The sequence below is a fragment of the Acomys russatus genome, chromosome 4, assembly GCF_903995435.1.
Source record: "Acomys russatus chromosome 4, mAcoRus1.1, whole genome shotgun sequence".
NCBI classification, from domain to species: Eukaryota; Metazoa; Chordata; class Mammalia; order Rodentia; family Muridae; genus Acomys; species Acomys russatus.
This window is the reverse complement of record NC_067140.1, coordinates 80,882,845-80,901,760: the sequence shown is the minus strand read 5'-3', so window position 1 is coordinate 80,901,760 and position 18,916 is coordinate 80,882,845. Positions and strand designations below refer to the sequence as shown.

Here is an 18,916-nt window from a genome sequence, read left to right as displayed (position 1 = left end):
AAAGGGGCTTCAGAAGTGACCTTGAGGAGAACTGAAGGATGGCGCGGTGGCATTTCAGCTGGCTTCACTGTCTGTTTCTGAGCAGGAGGTGAGCCATTTCCTCTCCTGTGTTAGCAGCTTTTCTGGATGTTTTCTCTATTTCATTCTATCATCATTTGCTCCAAACAGAACCCCAGGGGATACATTTATTTGTATCACTTAGAGCGTATGTGCCGGGTGCTGGCTAAGTCATTTTGTGCCAGGCTAGAACACAGCAGTGAATTAAAAAGCACAGCTCTTTTTTGAGGAGGCCATATACTTGTGAAATCAGCGACAGGGTGGCTCAGCATGCGTGGCAAGTGCCAGGGTCCTTTCAAAGGACTTGCTTTGGAGTTCTATTTTTGACCAGGCTTTTAAGAATGCTTAGGTTTGGCAAAGAGAAAAAGTAATTGTGCAATGTTTTAGACCAATAGATAAACATTCACATTTGTTCTGGCTGTGTAGAAAACAAAACCATACATTTTCAATAGAAAAAAAAAATCCACCTAGCAAAATGCAATTTTATTTTGGTGGATTTCCTTCCAGTGTTGTTTTTTTCCCTTATTTTATGGAAATGTGTTTACTTACATACACATCTCTGTTTGCAAGTGGCAAGGGTTTTTTCACTCAAGAATATATGTGCATTTATGTGTAGGTGTGTAGCTATGTGTACAATACATATTAATCCATCTAATGCATAAGTATTTGATGCGCATATAAACTCTACATGCACTTATAAATAGTTATATCAATATAAACGTATATGCACATGATGGTCTTAGTGACTAAGGCACAGGCACTGGGGCCGGGAGAGTAGCATGCGTGGCATGAACTGCTGCACAGAGGGATGGTTCAGGTGGGGCAGAGCTTCCATAATTTTCCATTTAACATTTTTCAGCCTGTGGATGGTGGCTGTGGTTGACCACAATTAAACTCGAGTGAGTGAAACCGCATAGGGGTTTCCGCCCCTATGGAGATAACCTACGAACAAGTAGTAATGTAACTTTGGCAGGCAGACAGGAATCTGGGAGGGTACTTCTTTAATTCAATTTGGTAAGTGCCTATCAAGGATCCTGTTTTAGGGAAGGAACAGTTCTGGTCTAAGTTGTACATGCTGTCTGCCCCTACCCCGATATAGGGAGAAAGAAGCACAGCAAGGCTGTGCACCCCAAAACAGTACAGGTCTGGGACCTCCAGGCTCAGCATCTGCCGCTAAATGGGCTTTCAGGCTGATCATGCAATACTTGCTCAGGTAGTACTCATGCAGGCTCGGTCAGCCCCAGGGAACTGCACACACCAGTTAGGACTGAACCAGTACAGGCTTCCCGAAGCTGGTAGAAACTTTTTGAAGGTGTAGCAAGGACACAATTCTTTGGGTTTGGCCTTCTTGTTCTCCTAACGGGTTGGGAGGGGGGGGTGACAGATATGGTTCCTGGAACGTGAAAGGACAAGCCCTGCAGGGAAAGGTCCTGAAAGTCTTGCCTCTCCCCTTCCAACATGCCAGGGAGAGTCCCTGACCGACCCACAAGGTAAGACCCGCAAGGATTAGCTTTTGCATGGGTCTGCGTCTCCTGTGAATTCTGCTCTGCAGAGAGCAGGATGTGAAAGAGGCAGGGTCCTAAATCAAGGGAAAGCAGAGGAGGTAAGACCAAGGAACAGGGTGCATTCCAGAGCCATCACGGGCAGGGCGTTCCCAGCCGGGTTGAAGCAGAGCAGCGCACCAGCATAGCGGCTCTGTCCAGGGTACCTCACTGCCTTGTTGATGGGTCACGGTGCATTCCTACCTCAGAACTAAAGGTCCCCCGGCGTACCCCAGAGGCTAAGGAAGGAGCTTCTTCCACAAAACGCATTTGGCGAACGTGCTCACATTTCAACTCTTGCCCACGTGCCTTGACTTGAAAGTGAACTGAAATGCCCACACACACTTTTGGAGTTTTCAAAACAGAGCCCTGCCCTCAGCAGCCGCCTCATACAAACATGCGTCTGCTTGTCAACAGGCTACTTTGACACTGAGTAATAAAAAGGTAGCCAAGTGAAGGGCACCTGCTCTGTGGTTCCCCAGAAATCTCCATGCCCAAGCCCAAACCCAGGGCCTCTTACAGGGGGGGTCGAATGGCGTGTAGGGCCCTTCATCGTCATCGTCGTCCTCCTCTTCCTCCTCGTCGTCGTTCTCGTGGTTGTCGTTGTCTTCGATCTCATTCTCCGTCTCATTGTCAGCTTCGCCAACGATGTCGTCCCTCCGGGTTCCATTAGCACCCCTGTCGGCGGCACTGCTGGGCCCTGTTCCGTTCTCCACGGCGTGCTTGACTGGGATTTTGATGGCCACTTCAGATTCCCCATTGGCATAAGCCCTGCTGTTTATCAGTCTTTGTCTCTGAAAATAGAAAGTGATCTGTCACTACAGTCAGAGGGGTGGGAGTTACCCTACAACACTAAACACCGGCAGGTATGTCTTCCCCAGAACGGACAAGGAAGTGGGGGAGAAGACTACAGAGCCATGTGTTAGGAGATTCCTCAAAGCAGTAACAGATTCAGATGATCTCCCTTTTGTGATCTGTGGAGGAATGTCTTGAGTGGATGTAACAACTATCAATAAAGCGCTGTTTAGCCAATCAGCTGGGCAGAAGGACAGGAAGTGGAAGGCGGGACTTCCTGGAGGGGGCAGAGCCAAGATGGTCAGTAGAGAGGGGAAGCCCCTTGACAGTGGAGGAGGAGGCTGGGCGGGAGAGAGAAACGGCCCAAGGATCATAGTGGCAAGTGCTTGGGATATATGTATGTTATGAGGTTTAGAGTAGTTTGTTTAGTTTACGAGTAGATTTGTATCCATTTAGATTCTGCCCAGTGCCTAGTGCTAACACCTTTAAAGCACATTTTAGACTCTGTGTCAGTTATTGGCTTTGTAGGCTGAATGGATACAAATTATTGTAACAGTGATCCACTAGAATTTTCCCTTTGTGAACATTTCTACATCTGGGATGTTCAATTCTTTGACATCCATACATTTTGACATTATCTTTCTTTTCCACCCTGTGGAAACCCTGGTTCTATATTCCAGAAAGCTACAGGACATGCTTGGGCTAGTGTGCCACTCCAGGGAAAGTAAAAAACCCAGGGACTCTGGATTGTTTTAAACCAGGGAAACTTTTACTTAGCAATTTAGATACAAATTTATAAGAAGGAGATTTATTCAAATGGAAGAAAAAGGCCAGGGCTGGGGACCTAGTTTAGCTGGTAGAGTGCTTGTCTAGCAAACATGAGATGCTGGGTACAGTTCCCAGTACTCCACAAACTGAGAGCGGTAGCGCATGTCTGGAGTCCCAGCACTCAGAAGGTCAAGATTATCTTTGGCTACATAGTGAGTTTGGGGCTAGCCCGGGCTATGTGAGACCCTGTCTTAAAAAAGGTAAGTAGCAGGAGGCGGGGGGAGGGGGGCTAGGTTATGTCTGTCAATATGCAGTGAGAAGAGGGAGAGGACTGGGGCACAGGTGGCTCAGAGGGCAGAGACGCTGGGAAATGGCCAAGGGATACAGCTCTGTTAAACTCTCACCCAGGCACGGCATCTTTTAAATCAGGAAGTGTTATGCTCCCCTCCTCTCCCCTCCCCTCCTCTTCTCTCCCCTCCCCTCCCCTCCCCCCCCCCACTGTGCTTTCCCAGATACCTCGTTGATCAACATGCGACTGGCCATAGAGAGCCGTGTCTTGGGAGGAAAGTGGCTTGTGATCATAATTCGAAGGCCAGCCTCAGAGAAGGAAAGCTGGTGTGGGTAGGCCGACAGCAGCTCATCCACCATGATCACTGACGCTTTGCGATGGAAATTGGCTAAGGAAATGTGAAAGAGAAAATACAGTAGCCTGGAGCCCAGGAGAGAGTCGTTCATCCATTCCTTTTCCCTTATTTCTTCCCTAGGCCACTCCTTCAACCTTTGCACCTGTTCATCCATCTGTTCACTGGTCGGTCCATCTGTCCATCTGTCCGTCCGTCCATCCGTCCATCCATCCATCCTCTACTTACCTCCCCTTCCCTTCCTTCTCTTCCTCCCACTTTTCTTCCTTCTTCATCATGTTCCTCTCTTCTCCCTTCCTATCATCCTTTGCCTCCCCTTTTCTTTCCTTCCTTCTATCCATCCACTGAAGGTTACAATGATCAACATTAGGGGTCATATTTAAGTCATAGGTCATATTTAATAATTCATTTGAAATGACTTGAGACTATTCAAACACCACTCATCAGTATGGTAGAAAATGATTAGGGTAAGAGAATTGCTCCTTGTTCTCAAAGAGTTATTTTCCCACCACTAAGGTCTGGGTCACGGGAAAGACCCCGATGACCTTTGGTAACCCACCAGTGCTGATGCACGCGACGGCAACCCAGTGCACTGGTAGATGCTGCAGAGCTGGCCTGTGTTCCAGGGGAGCTCATGGTGTGGACATGTGCACACTCCTGCACGCATCCTGTGAGCAGGGTGGATGGGGTGGGGGCTGAGCTGCCCACATGCAGAGGACTGGTATTGAGGAGGAGCTTCAGACAAGCCTTACATCATATGGAGCATTCCACGGGGCCTGAACCCTCTCTCTGTGGAAGAGCACTGCATACTCATCATTCATAGTTACCTGGCGGTAGCCTATGTTAGTACCTCTTTTCCAGGCCATGAGACCATGAAGTGATCTTGCATACCATCACCACCACCACTGTTGTCATCATCATCACCACCACCACCACCACTGTCATCATCATCATCATCACCACCACCACCATCACCACCACTGTCATTGTCGTCGTCATCACCACCACCACCACCCCTCCTTGTTGTATGGCAAATACTTTGCCTACCAAGCCATCTCCCCAGGCCCAACACTAATATTACTCAGCTTTTCTGCCCCCAACTCAAGCCACAAGTTCTTTTTTTTTCCCCCACGAGTTCTTTTTTATGATTATAAAATACTCAGAAGAGAGAAACTAAAGAAAATCCTTCCATGGAATAGTACTAAATAGCATCAAAGACTTTCATTAAATGTACATATAGACCTTCAGAAAAATATCAAATGTCTGATTTCAAAATACAATAAATTATCAAGAAAGTCTAAAGTTAGAGATATAGTTGAAAATAACTTATACAGTTTCTAATTTATTTATTTTTGTTGTTTCTCTGCAAAGTGACTATATGGAATGTAGTTCAAAGAGAAAATAAAAAAGAACAAAAAAAAATAAGTTCATAGCAAAATTACATGATATTTCTCTACATCCTGCACAAACACTGATATTTATCAGAGAACAGCATGTTGCCTCCACTAGCATAATGACGGTTTTGTAAGTGCCTATTATATAGAAGAATTACTTTGAAAACAAAGGTAATTTTCTCTCCCCTTCTGTGGCTTGGAACCTGAGTTAATGTAGTCTCCAAAAGATTGTGAATTATGTGATGATAACCAGCAATGCCTGTCACTATGAAGCATTGCATTAAGCTCTTCTGCATATTTAACTGGCTTACCCATCACAGAAATGATGGCTGTCTCTCAGGCTCAGAGAAGCTAAGTAACTTTTCATAGTCACACAGCCTTAATCCACTACCTCAAAAATCCACGCTCTTCTCTCGTGGCCCTGCTGGTCCCATGTTCCCACATCACCTATGTGGAGTGGCTTCCCTAGGGATATCAATGAATCCAGGCATGGCTCACGAGGCAGGGCAGGAGACCTGAGTCTTATCTGTCTTCTCGGGTGGCCAGCTAGGATGCCAGGCGGTGGCTGCAGGCCAGGTAGACAGACCAACACCATGGCACCCGTCCTGGACTCAGACTCTGTTATTTACCTTTCTTGAGTAGCACCACGGTGGCGTCACAGTTGCTGCTGTCATCGATTTCCGCATTGTTGGCCAGTCCATTGACCATGTTCCCAGCACCTTTCGCCCTCGTTTCGAAGCACTGGTGTATGCATGCATTGTATCTGAGCAGGCAGCAAGCAGAGAGAATCTGTCAGCAACTGTCTTTCGCTTTCCCTGACTCCACAGCATCCTCTCTGAGGATGTGTCCCTTTTAGATATACGTGGTGAGGCCCTGCGCCTGAGCCTGAGCCTCATAGTCTGCATGCTACAGCTGGTTGCTTATCTAGACCTACCTGTCTTGGGCTTCTTGCGATCAGAGGTCTTATTCTCTGTTACTGTGTACCTTCGCCTCAGGGTCAGTTGGCTTGTGGCTTTATGACAGCAATCTGGGCTCTCGTGCACCGGGGTGATGGAAACACCAAGAAGTGTTTCGGGCATGCCCTGGTGGACTAGCACTGAAGGGAGGCAGTGGTCACAGGTTGCTAGGATGTTTTTGGCAGGAAAACGTTCTGCTCTCTTTACTCTGAAGTCTCCCAGAGGAATTCTCAAAACACCAAGGGTGAAGTCAGGGATAGGAATTACACGGCACCTTGGGCCACCATTGTACTTTCTCTTACTCAAGGATCTTAATGTTTATTGGCCGTGGTTTAATATGCTGAAGCTGCACTCTGCCCAGCTTGACTTCCAGCCTCCCACTGGAACTCAGGCTGGGCCAGAAACCACTTAAAACCTGTTTTATTCTCTTCCTCATTCCTTTTGCTTCCAGACAAAAGACCCCCTCAGTCCCCTCCCCTTGTATTCTGTATGCCTGTCTTTTCAGTCAGTGCCTCTGTGAGGGGCATTAACTATGGCAACTTTGTAACTACAGGGTGTGGTGTGGTGGGCCTGGATGCTCTGTGTTCCAGCCTTCTCTTCCATAGACCCCTTCCTGAATTACCTGGAGCCTTTCTGGCACAAGGGAGAACAGGGAACTAGCCAAGGATGATAGATGCAGGCTCTGAAAAGGGACACAGCTAATCCTAGAAGATTCTCGGGATTCCTAAGTGGGATGGAATCTAAACATCACTGTTTTGTAACGTTTGTGAAATAATGGCTCCAGATGTCAAGCATCGGTGGCTGCCACCACCACAGGGAAAGGTGACCTAGACGAGCCTCCTGATGGCCTAACTCATGTTGACATAGCTCAACCTGATTCAAATCAAATGCAAACAGACAGGACACACAGAGACCAAAGGCACTGGCTTTGCTGCATCATGGAATTGGAATGCAGTAATAATGTCCAAACCATGGGTGTCTCTGCAGGCTAATAGCTAAACTCTGCCTAAGAATAAGTTGCAAGGGCACATACACACACACACACACACACACACACACACACACACACACACACACACACTGTGCATGTGCACAGAGGTCAGGGGAGTGGTTATAGGCAGAAAGAGCTCCAAAGCATGTTGCTCCCGACTCTAATTTTAAACATCATTTATTTGGGTTCTGATTTGGAAAAAAAAAATTATGGTATTTATGAGAGCCAAAGAAAACCGAAAAGTAGGACAGATTTCCACTTGTGGGAGTTGAAATACTGATTGGGTATTTGGGATATTGAAGAATTTGCATTCATTTTAGAGACAATAACAATTGTGACTAGGATGAAGATGAGTCCTTTTAGAAACACATGTTAAAATCTTCATGGATCAACCAACGAATGATGCCTGGCCTTCAAAGTTACATGGAGGGAGGAGAACAGATCTACATGGAGCAAGGCTGGGATGATGGTACCCGGGGAGAAGGGTGACGTGTGGAGCTTGACAGGGGCAGAGGGGTGACGTGTGGGGCTTGACAGGGGCGGAGGGGTGATGTGTGGGGCTTGTCATTCTGTTGATTCGTATTCAACCATCACCTAACGGAAAGAAAGGCCCCTGGCTGTCTAGGTTCTGTATGAATACCATCTCTATGTCAGGGAGGAAAACGGCCACTTTCTTCTTTCTTTCAAGGTCTCACGGTGCAGCCCCAGGCAACCTAGAACTCTTTCTGTAGCCCACACTGCTCTTTTTAAAAAAATATTTATTTATTATTGTTATGTATTGAGTGTTTTTCCTACATGTTCACCTGTAGGCCAGATCACATTACAGATGGTTGTGAGCCACCATGTGGGTGCTGGGAATTGAATGCAAGACCTTTGGAAGAGCAGGCAGTGCCCTTAACCACTGAGCCATCTCTCCAGCCCCACCCACACTACTCTTGACTTGTAATCCTCCTTCCTCAGAACTGTTGGAACTAAAATCTACTCTATCTGGACAGAAACAGCGCTTGTGCTACCTTGACTCAGAAACTACTTCCCCCATAAAGATACCAACTTGCACAAGGGTTTGCTCCCAAAGTACAACAGCATCTTACTAACTTCCTGGTGCTTTAATAACAGGATAACAGGAGCATACAATGAGGGCTTTTTAAAAATGTAGTGCTCAGTGATGGCTTTCCTGAAACCAGATAGTACACCAGTAACTAACTGATTACATCCTGCTCTGATAAAGAACCTTTGGAATAGGAAGTAGTACTATTATTTTGCAGAAGAGAAAACTGAGATTAAAGATGGCTGAATAATTTAGCCACATTCCCAAGGCAGTTCAGTGGCTGCATGAGAGATGTTCCTAGGAATGAGTGGGAGGCGCTTAACCATTGTCCACGGACAATATAACTGCATCTACAAATGTATCCCAGTCAGGTGACCAGGATGTACAGGGTCAGTCCTTGCCAAGGCTGCACGTGCCACATAGCCTGGAAGGTTTCTACCTCTCTGGCCAGTTCCAGATGGCCTTTGGGTTTTCAGACAGAATATTTAAAGTTGTTTTAAAGCTATTTTCCTAGGAGGCAGCTGAAGAGTCTAATATATGCTGTGTGGGGTTGTTGTTGTTGGTTTTTTTTTTTTTTTTTCATGGCTGTGGCTCTATTTTATATTTTTAATTGAATGTTTTAAATTTTGTGCTTGCACCCTGAAGCTATTTTATTGTGAAGCATGCAATTTTATAAATCAGATTTTATACAACCCAATGATTAGAGTCTCTGATTGCAGAGAGGGACGGCTAAAGAGCAGAGATTTCAATTTAGAACTTAGGGTGGAATTTATGCAGAGAATTCCATGCGAGCAGGAGCTGTTATTCGCAGTTTTATTTGTGTCCTGCTGGTTGGAACATCTGGGGTGGTGGGAAAGCCAAAGCCTCAGCAGAAACAAACCCTCTTAGCTGCTAAATTTCATGTGCTTCGGGCTTGTTACCTTACTGTCCACAAGTGGGCTTGATGGTGACCAAGTAAAAGGGCATAGTGGCTATCGAAAGCCCACTAGCAAAATCCCTCAGTTCCCTTTGCCTTTAGATTCTATCTGTGTTTGAAGACCGTCTCATTTTGCAAAGCCTCCATTAAATTCATGATGGAACAAACAACCGTCAAGTCTAGGATTGGAGGGGCCCAGTGCTCAGCACAGAGGAGAGCCTGCATGCCCATTCTGCAGTCACTGAATGAATCAGCTTCTCAGAGGGGAAGCAAAGGATTCTTGACTCTAGGAACCCAAATTTAGAGCTTCCAAAAGAATTATTTCAGGAGGTGAAATAATTAAATAGAAGACATGAAAGGGAGCTGTGAGAATCATTGAAGACAGCTGCCCCTTGCCCCTGACCTCCCCCCCTGTGAGAATCATTGAAGACAGCTGCCCCATGCCCCCAGCCCCCCGCCCCCCCGCCGTGGCCCTGACTCCATTCATACTTTTGACATTTGAAACAAAGAAGAGGAAGATGGCTGCTCCAGCTTCAAGATTTCTCTTTGGAGTCCACAGGCCTTGGAAAGCCATTGGGTCAGCTATGGTTTTAGTGGGCGGTCACCAATTAGTCCTTACAGTGGAAGGTACTTAGGCACATCTTCTGGCTTCCTCATCCGTCTCTCTGCAGCCCTTTCCAAGCCAGGATATGCTGCAGGGAGGCCCTACTCTAGAAAAGCCATATCCAGAGAGAAGACCCAGAGCTGACCACTGGGCAGCTCCTCCAGTAAATCCTGGATGCCCTACTGAATAGATGGGCAGCGAGACGCTGATGGCCCACTCTAGACACCAGTCAGGCCATCGCCTAATTTTGCTGCTCACATGATGCTTGGCTGTGTTCATACTGGTTTCTCCTAGCAGGTTTCTCAGGCCCTGGTAGCCCAAATTAACCCTTCCCACATCTCATTAGAAAAACCAAACCAAACCAAGTCCATGCTGGACTGGGGTCTGGCCTGTCCAAGCTGACAAGCACTGATAGTCTTCCGCTTTTCTTCCCCTAGAGGTAGTTATGGATGCTGGAAGAATGTAGGCTGAGTTTAAGAGACGGCTCAACAGGGGATGGGGTCTATAGCTCTTCAAGCTCCCCATTTCACTGACACTACATGGGAACCTGAAGCAGCAGGTTCAAAAGATGTGCTTTCGTCTCACTTGGAGGGCAGCAAGCAATGCTATCATTCTTGATAAAAAAAAGTAAGCTGCCTTGTTTCCTGAAGAGGTGAGAGCATGCGGTGGCAGCTTGAAAACGCAGGCAAGTTACTGGCTTCTCTTTCCTTCTAACTGAAGTACAGGCCTGAGGGTGGGCTGCCCTTAGTGGTTCAGGTCTCATGAATAGAGCACAACGAAGTGATGGTGTGCCTGTCTGAGGAGGAATAAAGAAAGTATGGAGGGACACCCTGCCCTCTGCTTCCCTCTTTGGAATCACTTAGCCCTGTAGGGATCTACTCAAGCAGCCATAGGGAGAAGCTCATGTAGTGAGGAATGGAGCCCTTCAACCAAAAGCTAGTATTAGCTTCCCAGCCACGTGAGTGGGCCATCACCAAGGCAGATTCAACTGGCCTCAGTCAACTTCATGGCTTCAGCCCGAGACAGTGTCCAATTTGTGACCTCATGAGAGACTCTATGCCTGGATCCTCCCAGTGAAGCAGCTCTTGGATTTCTAATTCTTAGGTAATACATATTTTTGCCTTTTAAGCCACTAAGTTTTGGGACAATTTGTTACACAGCAACAGATGACTGAGACATCTGGAGTAATGGAAGACTGTATGGCCTCAATCACTTTGTTAGCTTTCATTTCATCTTCTCACACCAAGTATAGTAATGCAAAATAAAACTTGTTGGGTTTTTACCTTCATTCTAATAAAAGTTAAAAGCACGCTTGCCAGATCCTGAAAATATGGGTTCTAGAAAGTTCTTGAATGAAATATGAAAGTGGTTATTTTTGTCATCACATATGAATTGAGGAGTCATTTTTATGGTTCCTAACCAAAATGATGGAGACTCCCAACAGTCACTGAGTCTGTGACGGTGCCATTGAATGAGTCAGCGCCCCCCACCCCCTTTCTACATTGTTACGCAACACTGCTTCAGGTGCTTTACTTACTTCATGATGATGATATAGATGAGGTACATCAGCACAAGGACCAGAGACTCCCACCTGCACGGGAGGAAGGACAGTTAGAGAAGGCTAGCCCACACCTGTGGCCATACCGCCCTGCACGCGCCCGGTCTCATCTGGTCTCGGAAGAGAAGGCTAGCCCAGCAGCTAAGCCATGTCACCTGGTGCTGGAAACATCAACAGTCAGTGGCTGGGATGGCAGGGCAGACCAGCTACCCACATTCCTAGTCTATGCCCGTGTTTCATGTGCCAAAGATCGTTCCCCCTCACTTGAAGGGAGGATGTCTCTCTGCTCTTCTCTATTCGCTTACCAAAGGAGCTCTGTGGAATGTGGAAGGCCCTTGAGAATACAAGTGTTTGCATACATCTTCTGGGTTTACTCACTCACTGGGTTACACATATCTACTTACAAAGAGCAAACACCCCAGAGGAACTGATGGGAGCCTGGGGCAGTAGTGGTGGTGGTGGGGGTACAGGGGTGTTGGATACAGAATGTACTGCCAGAGAGAGACAGGGAGAAGAGAGAGACACAGAGATCAGGAGAGAGTCAGGTAGTGTCAAGGGCAGCAAGACAGACAGACACAGAGAGAGAGAGAGAGAGAGAGAGAGAGAGAGAGAGAGAGAGAGAGAGAGAGAGAGAGAGAGAGGGAGAGAGAGAGAGAGAGAGTTCCAGAACCTTCTAGTGAGAAGGTATCAGTAGGGAGAGTAAGAATGAGTGAGGGAGCTGGGCATGGTTGATAGTGGCTGGTGCCTGCAGTCTTCGAAAGTGCACAGTTCTAAATGAGCTTGGACTATATAGGGAGATCCTTCATCCAAGACACAAGAAAGGAAAACCACAGCACAGAGAGGACAAGAGGTGACACAGCCAAGACAAAGGAAGGAAGGCAACTGAGTGACAGGAATGGCCTTGTGCCTCTTAGGTTCTGAATTCTTTCATTTTCTTTATTTAGTAATTTCCAGCTAAAGCTCAGGGGGCTTGTGTTTTGAAGCCCTGTTTAGCTGCCAGTTTAAACAAATTGAAGGAACGTGTTTGGTTTGGAGAGACAGGAACTGGGGAGGTTTGAGGAGGAAGTTCCTTAGCCTTTCTTTGATCCCAGAAAAAGAATATGACCTGTTATATAAAGAATATAGATAGGTTTTGTGCTGTTATATTTATAAAGTGGAAAAGACGGAGGAATTCAGGTGGCTCCACCTCAGGGAGGGGCTAGGATACGATAAGATACAACAGAACTGGGTGTGGTGGTGCACGCCTGTGATCCCAGCACTTAGGGAGGCCAGGCAGGCAGATCTCTGTAAATTTGAGGCCAGCCTGGTCTACAAAACGAGTCCACCAGCAGAAGAATGGACACACACACACACACACACACACACACACACACACACACACACACACATCATATATACAATATATGCAAATCATTCATAAACACAAATTGTAATGTTTGCAAGAAATGGATGAGACTAGAGGTCATATCAAGCAAAATAAGCAATATTCAGAAAGATAAATATTGTTTATTTTTTTCTCATATGTGGAATATAGATAAAAAAATAAGCCATAAAAGTGAAAGTGAGATTAACAGTTGGGGAGGGGCAATGGAAGGCAGGAGGGGTCTCAGATTATAGGGACGGATGTGATCAAAGTGTAAGATGCACATGTGTGGTAAAATAAAATTGAAGGTCATTATTTTATACCACAAATACAGACTAACTAAAATAGGGCTGGTCATGGAAACTCTGGGTCCACACAGAGTGCTCTCCCATGCCTCCTTAAGAATTATTTTTGCTAGCATGCATTTATCCATACGGAAAGCACTTGGAGTGTGAGGGGTGTCTGAGCATCCCAACTATTCCTGGTTCAACCATAGTTCTTGGCTTCAGTCTCTAGTCAGGTGACCCGGAGTCTGACCCCTATTGCATCACTCCAGAAAAGCAAGTATGCATATAAAAGGGACATGGTTAAGTCTTTCTAAAGAAAGGGCATTTCAGTGGGAGATCATGGGAGAAGAACCAAATTCAGCGGTCAGTTCCACTCCCTTCCTTTCTTCTTCTTTTTAATCTTTTCGGTCATGTTGTATCCCACACTGCCCTCAAACTTGCTATCTGTCTTCTGTCTACCTCCACCTCCAGAGTGCTTAAACCTACTACTTCCTAAACACTCTTACAGTCTTTCTCATTCTTTGAGTTTTTTTTTTTTTTCTCATAGCAAGCCCTTAAGCTAGTTGTTGGCCATTTTTCAGGACCACTCAAGGGTAGGAGACCCCATTTTTTTTAAAAAATAATTTTTATAATTTATTCACATTACATTCTGATTGTTACCCCTTTGCTCTTAACCTCCCATTTCCACCCTCTCTCCCTCCCTCTTTCACCCTATTCCCCTCCCCTAGTCCTCCGATGGGGCGCGAGGCCCTCCTCCTCCACCATCTGACCACAGCCTATCAGGTCTCATCAGGATAGCTTGCATCCCTTTCCTCTGTGGGCCACAAGGCCACTCTACCAAGGGGAAGTGATCAAATCGAGGTCACCAGAATTCATGTCAGATGCAGTCGCAGTCCCCACTCCCACCCCCAACACATGGAGAATGTGCTGTCTATTGGCTACATTTCAACAGGGCATCTGCATAAGTTTGTGCAGGCCCCTTGGGTCCATATCTGTCAGCCTTGATTGGGGAGACCCCATCCTCATCTATATTGCTGGCTTCTTTTGTGAACCTGGCAAGGTCTTTCCACCCTGAGCACACTGGGCAGCTGATGCCCTGTGGCCTCCTGCCATTCCCTTGGCTCCTTTGCCTAGCTGATTAGCAGGTGGCTTCATGGTTCCCTCTACACATACTTTTTCTTAGTGCTGTGAACATCTCAAAATGACCTCTGATAACACGTCCACTGTCTGTCCACCAGCCAGCTGTGAACCTGCAGGTCAGCACTGTCCATGGCTATATGCTGGGTCCAGCTCATGATAGACTCTAGGTGGTATTCTCAGACATTTTTCCAGAGCTACTTTTGTCTCCCATAGTCACAAATTGAGCAACCAGAACAGCACTCAGGATATTTTAGTTTCTTCTAGAACCTTTGGAACCCTGACACACACATTTCAGCTTCCTTCTGATGCTGTTACACTGCCTGAGCTGCTAGCATGGATCCATGGGCCTTGTCCTGCCGGATGACCCAACAGATGGCTCTCTCATGTTTTCAGTTCTACATGTCTTCTGAAAAAAATACCCAACAGAGAGATGTCCCTTATCTCTTGCCCAGGAATAGAACTTTACTGCATTGAAGCCACAAAGGATCTCAAGAAAGCTAAGTCCAGCCTTCAGTTCCCAGGATCAACAGTGATTGGTTTAAAGCTGTAATTGTCACTCCTGTCCTATACTTGTTACATATTCAAAGATATGTAAGATGAGAAGGCCGAAGGAAGGCATAAAAGCCTCTTATTCTTTCCTCTCGTGTGTAACACAGATGTGATGGCTAGAACCACAGTAGCAATTTTAGGACTACTAGGAAAGAGCAGGAGAAACAGCCATGGTGTATCTCAGCTACACAATGGCTGTCTGGTTTTCAAAAACCATCTTCTACTAAAGGCATCCCGTCTGAGTCCTGGCTCCCACTTCTTGCCTGACCATGAACCTATGGCACAATGGGCTTTAAGAATGGTAAAGGAATCTCATTTAGTTATGGTGGGGACAATTTGGTATTTGTACAGTCTGCAGGTTCTACATCTGTAACTCAACCAAACACAGGTTGAAAATACTTTTAAAGTTCTATCTACACTGAACATTTAAAGATATGTGTTTTTACCATCATCCCTGTCATGCTTATGTTAGCATCAACTTGACACAATGTAGAGTCACCTGGGAAGAGCGTCTAGGCTGGCCTGTGGGCATATCTGTGAGGAAGATGTATTAGATTTGTGAGAAGAGATGCCCACTGTGGGTGGCACCATTCCCTGGGCAGTAGATACTGGATACATAAGAATGGAGAAAGTGAGCTTCACACTAGAATGCATGCATTCATTCAGTGCTCTCTGCTTCTGACTGTAGATGTAATGTGAACAGTTCTCTAAAGGGTCTGCTGCTGTGACGTCTCTGCTAGTGTGTACTAGAACTGTGAGCTAAAATAAACCCATTTCTCCCCAGAGTTGCTTTTTCTCATGACATTTTATTGCATCTGTGGGAAGACAATTCCATGAACAACCGAGTATAGAAGTTCTCAATCTTCCTAATGCTATGACCTCAGGTTGTGGGGACCCCCAGCCATAAGATTATTTTCATTGCTACTTCACACCTGCAAATTTGCTACTGTTATGAGTCAGAATGTAAATATTTGATATGCAGTATAGTCTTAGGCGACCCCTTTGAAAAGGTCATTCAATCCCCAAAGGGGTAGCAACCCACAGGTTGAGAACTGCTGATCCAGTGTAATACTGTGCAGTATGTGAGCATGTCTCAACCCTGTTATTTAAACAGCATTTGCATTGCATTGGGGGTTAGTGATCTGGAGGTGTCTTAATGCATGCAGAAGAAGGTGAGTAAATACCATAACATTTTACATATGGACTTCAACGACTATAGACTCTGGTATCACTGGCAGTCCTAAAACCAATTCTTCACAAATCCCGAGAGACCACTGCATTTGTATTTGACAATTCATTTCCTAAAGAGGATTATCTTCTCCCTTGTTTCAAAATCAGTTGCAATCAGTTTTCTTCTGAAGCTATGAAGTGCTTTAATCACCTGCCTTAACATGTCCAGGAGCTACTGGACTGTCTTGTAACAGGGGTGAAATTCACCTTGTAAGGTATCACCAAACCCCTGCCATGCCTTCACTGGGCACACTGAAGAGTCTTGTTTTGAGAGAGAGAGAGAGAGAGAGAGAGAGAGAGAGAGAGAGAGAGAGAGAGAGAGAGAGAGAGAGAGAAGAGAGAGAGAGAAGAGAGAGAGAGAAGAGAGAGAGAGAGAGGCTCCTGACCACACCCTTCCGGATTTCCAGATCAGTCAATGCTTGGTAGGTAGGAATGCAGGTGATGCAAAGAGTGAAAGGCATCTTCAAGTTCAATGTATGTTACATCCTTTACAGTGAGGAGTTGAAATTCCTGGACTCACTAGAGCAGCAAAGGGCAGTGGTACAGTTTAATTTCTTGGTCTCATTCATATGAGAAATTCCTTCTGTCAGCTCATGTGTGCAATAACAGTGATTACACAACAGGCCAGCACTCTGAGAATGATGACACTCAGAGCCCTGGGAGCCGTTAGCTCAGATCTTTGGAAGCAAACACTGAGAGACTTTTGATTCTAATATCCCCCAGGCCTAGCACTAAGTTGCACACTGTTTGTGACTCATGCACCTGTGGCCCTCCTGGCTCCTCCCATACTCCTAACTCCATGTACAGGACTGTAGATGCTCAGAATATAGACTCTTACAGCCTGTTTCTTTGCAGAATCTAGAATCTCCTGTAAAAGGCTTTGGGTTCTATCCTAGCATAGGTTTACTTTTTCATCACAAAGGAAAAAAAAAAAAAAAAAGACAGAGCACCATTTTGTGATTGACTGAATAGGAATGGCCCTTATAGGCTCATGTATTTGAATGCTTGGTCATTAGGGAATGGAACTACTTGAGAAGGAGTAGGAGGCATGGCCTTGCTGGAGAAAGTATGTCACTGGGGGTGGGCTTTGGGGTTTCGGAAGCCCATGCCATGCCCCACGATTTTATCTTCTCTTCTTTCTGCCTTTGGATTCAGATGTAGAGCTCTCAGCTACTATGTCTGCCTGCACACCGCCATGCTTCCTGCCATGATGATAATGGACGAAACCTCTGAAACCGTAAGCCAGCTCCAATTAAATGCTTTCTTTTGTAAGAGTTGCCCTGGTCATAGAGTCTCATTACAGTAGTAGAACTGTTGACTAAGACAGCTTTGGAATGAAAGGGAAATCAACTCCCCTTTCTGGCTCTAAGACATGGTAGGTATCTTTAAGGATCCTGTAAGCGTACCAACCAAAGATGTCTGCATTCCTTCCTGCCTGCCATGGTTCTCATGCGGTAATGCAATGCTGTGAGATGGCACAAGTGCGAGCTCCCCCAAGACGGCAGGCCTCACCCTGAGATGACCCTGATGGGCTACCTTGAGGACAACACCTTTAGCAGATCTGGGACTTGGGGTGCTCCTAGCCATTCTGGTCCCTTTTGGGCTTTTAATCACTAATCCCTAAAAAGACTTCTTATTTCTTGTGAATCAGTATGGAGAGCATGGGTCTTAAAAAATACAATATATGTACTTTATTATAATCTGAATTTTTAATAATTAGGTTTTGAAACTAATAATTATGTTTTTAAAACAAGCTGTTTTTATTTCCTAAAAAAACAAAACAAAACAAAAAACCAAAAACAAAAACAAAAAAATCCCCAGAGACAGGTCTTATAAGAAGTCAACAACTTATCTCTATGGGCCGCATAGCTCCCCTATGACATTCCTCATCACTGAGGCAGACCCTTGCTACCCCCAAGTTCTGGAAGCCAGAGGGCTGTTCTCAGACAGAGGTACTGCCCCCAAAAGCGCTAACAAAAACTGAGAACGATTTCTGAAAGCGAAGCCACAGGAATTCTCTGCCTCTTTTTCTAGCTCATTCTGAAGTCAAAGTAACAGCAGTGGAAGTTTCTAGCTACAGACTCGCTCCTATTTCTGAGGAGTTTTTCATTTTTCTCTACTTAGGCAGATCAAACATTTTTGGGGGGTGGTGGGGGGGGGAAGCTGTAACAAGGATGCATAGGCTACCCAATTTCTATTTCCATTTCAAATATACTGGGCTCGCTCAGAACTCGTTTCAAGAATGGGGGTTTGAACCATTGGCCAAAATGCAAGTAGCCCTCCGTATATTTAACTGAACAACGCCGTCTATCTAAAACCACCACAGACTCTCAGAACCATAGGCTTCCTTTTAGAGTCTTAGCAGCACTTTAATGGACAGCTGTCTGTGATATGCTTGGATCCTGACTTCTAAGATGCCGCTGAGGCCTGGCTGGGATGCTGAACTTGATTTGCATCATGCTGCAGCCCAGAAACAGAATGTCACCCCAGAGGCCTGGCCGTTACGGCTTGGTTCCCGGCTTGGCGCCCTTGGGAACTGGTGAAACCCTGAAGAGGCAGCGGCCCAGCGGGAGGTTAGTGGGTCACTAGGAGTGTTACCTTGAAGAAAACAGTGGGACCCTCCTTCTGCTGCTTTCTGGGATTGGGGCGAATGGTTTTGTTTTGATGAACAGTCCCTCTTACCGTGCTGTGCCACCAGAACAAGGGCTGACACCTGTCAAACTGGGAGTGAAAAGGAACCTTTTCTCATTATAAGCTGATTGTCTGTGTTAACTTAGTTATAGTAATGGAAAGCTGACTGACACAGACATTAAAAAAAAAAAATTAGTCAAACCACAACCATGGCCCAGCAATGGCTGACTATAGAAAGACACAAAATATTTATAATATCCAACCTCTACAATAAAGACATCTAGATATAAAGATATGAATCCCATAGTCCCAACCCAAGAGAAAAGCTTGGTAAGGGGCAATTTAATGTCTTTGTTGAGAGAGATGGAGGGATTCTAAGAAATTCTGGTTGTTCCAGTGTCGTGACATTTCTTTCCTTTTCTAAATTAGATTTATTTTCTTACTTTT

The 18,916-nt window shown here is 45.7% G+C and overlaps 1 protein-coding gene across 1 annotated transcript in view; it reads right to left on the bottom strand.

The window, feature by feature from the left end:
• Positions 1-18,916, bottom strand: part of Slc24a3 (solute carrier family 24 member 3) — a 142,953-nt gene that overhangs the window by 33,326 nt on the left and 90,711 nt on the right. The window contains exons 8-11 of the mRNA XM_051144931.1: positions 11,249-11,302; positions 5,826-5,959; positions 3,678-3,838; positions 2,119-2,392 (exon numbers count right to left, since the gene is read on the bottom strand). Of these exons, the coding sequence (XP_051000888.1) occupies positions 2,119-2,392; positions 3,678-3,838; positions 5,826-5,959; positions 11,249-11,302 (623 nt within the window). The remainder of the gene's footprint in view (positions 1-2,118; positions 2,393-3,677; positions 3,839-5,825; positions 5,960-11,248; positions 11,303-18,916) is intronic.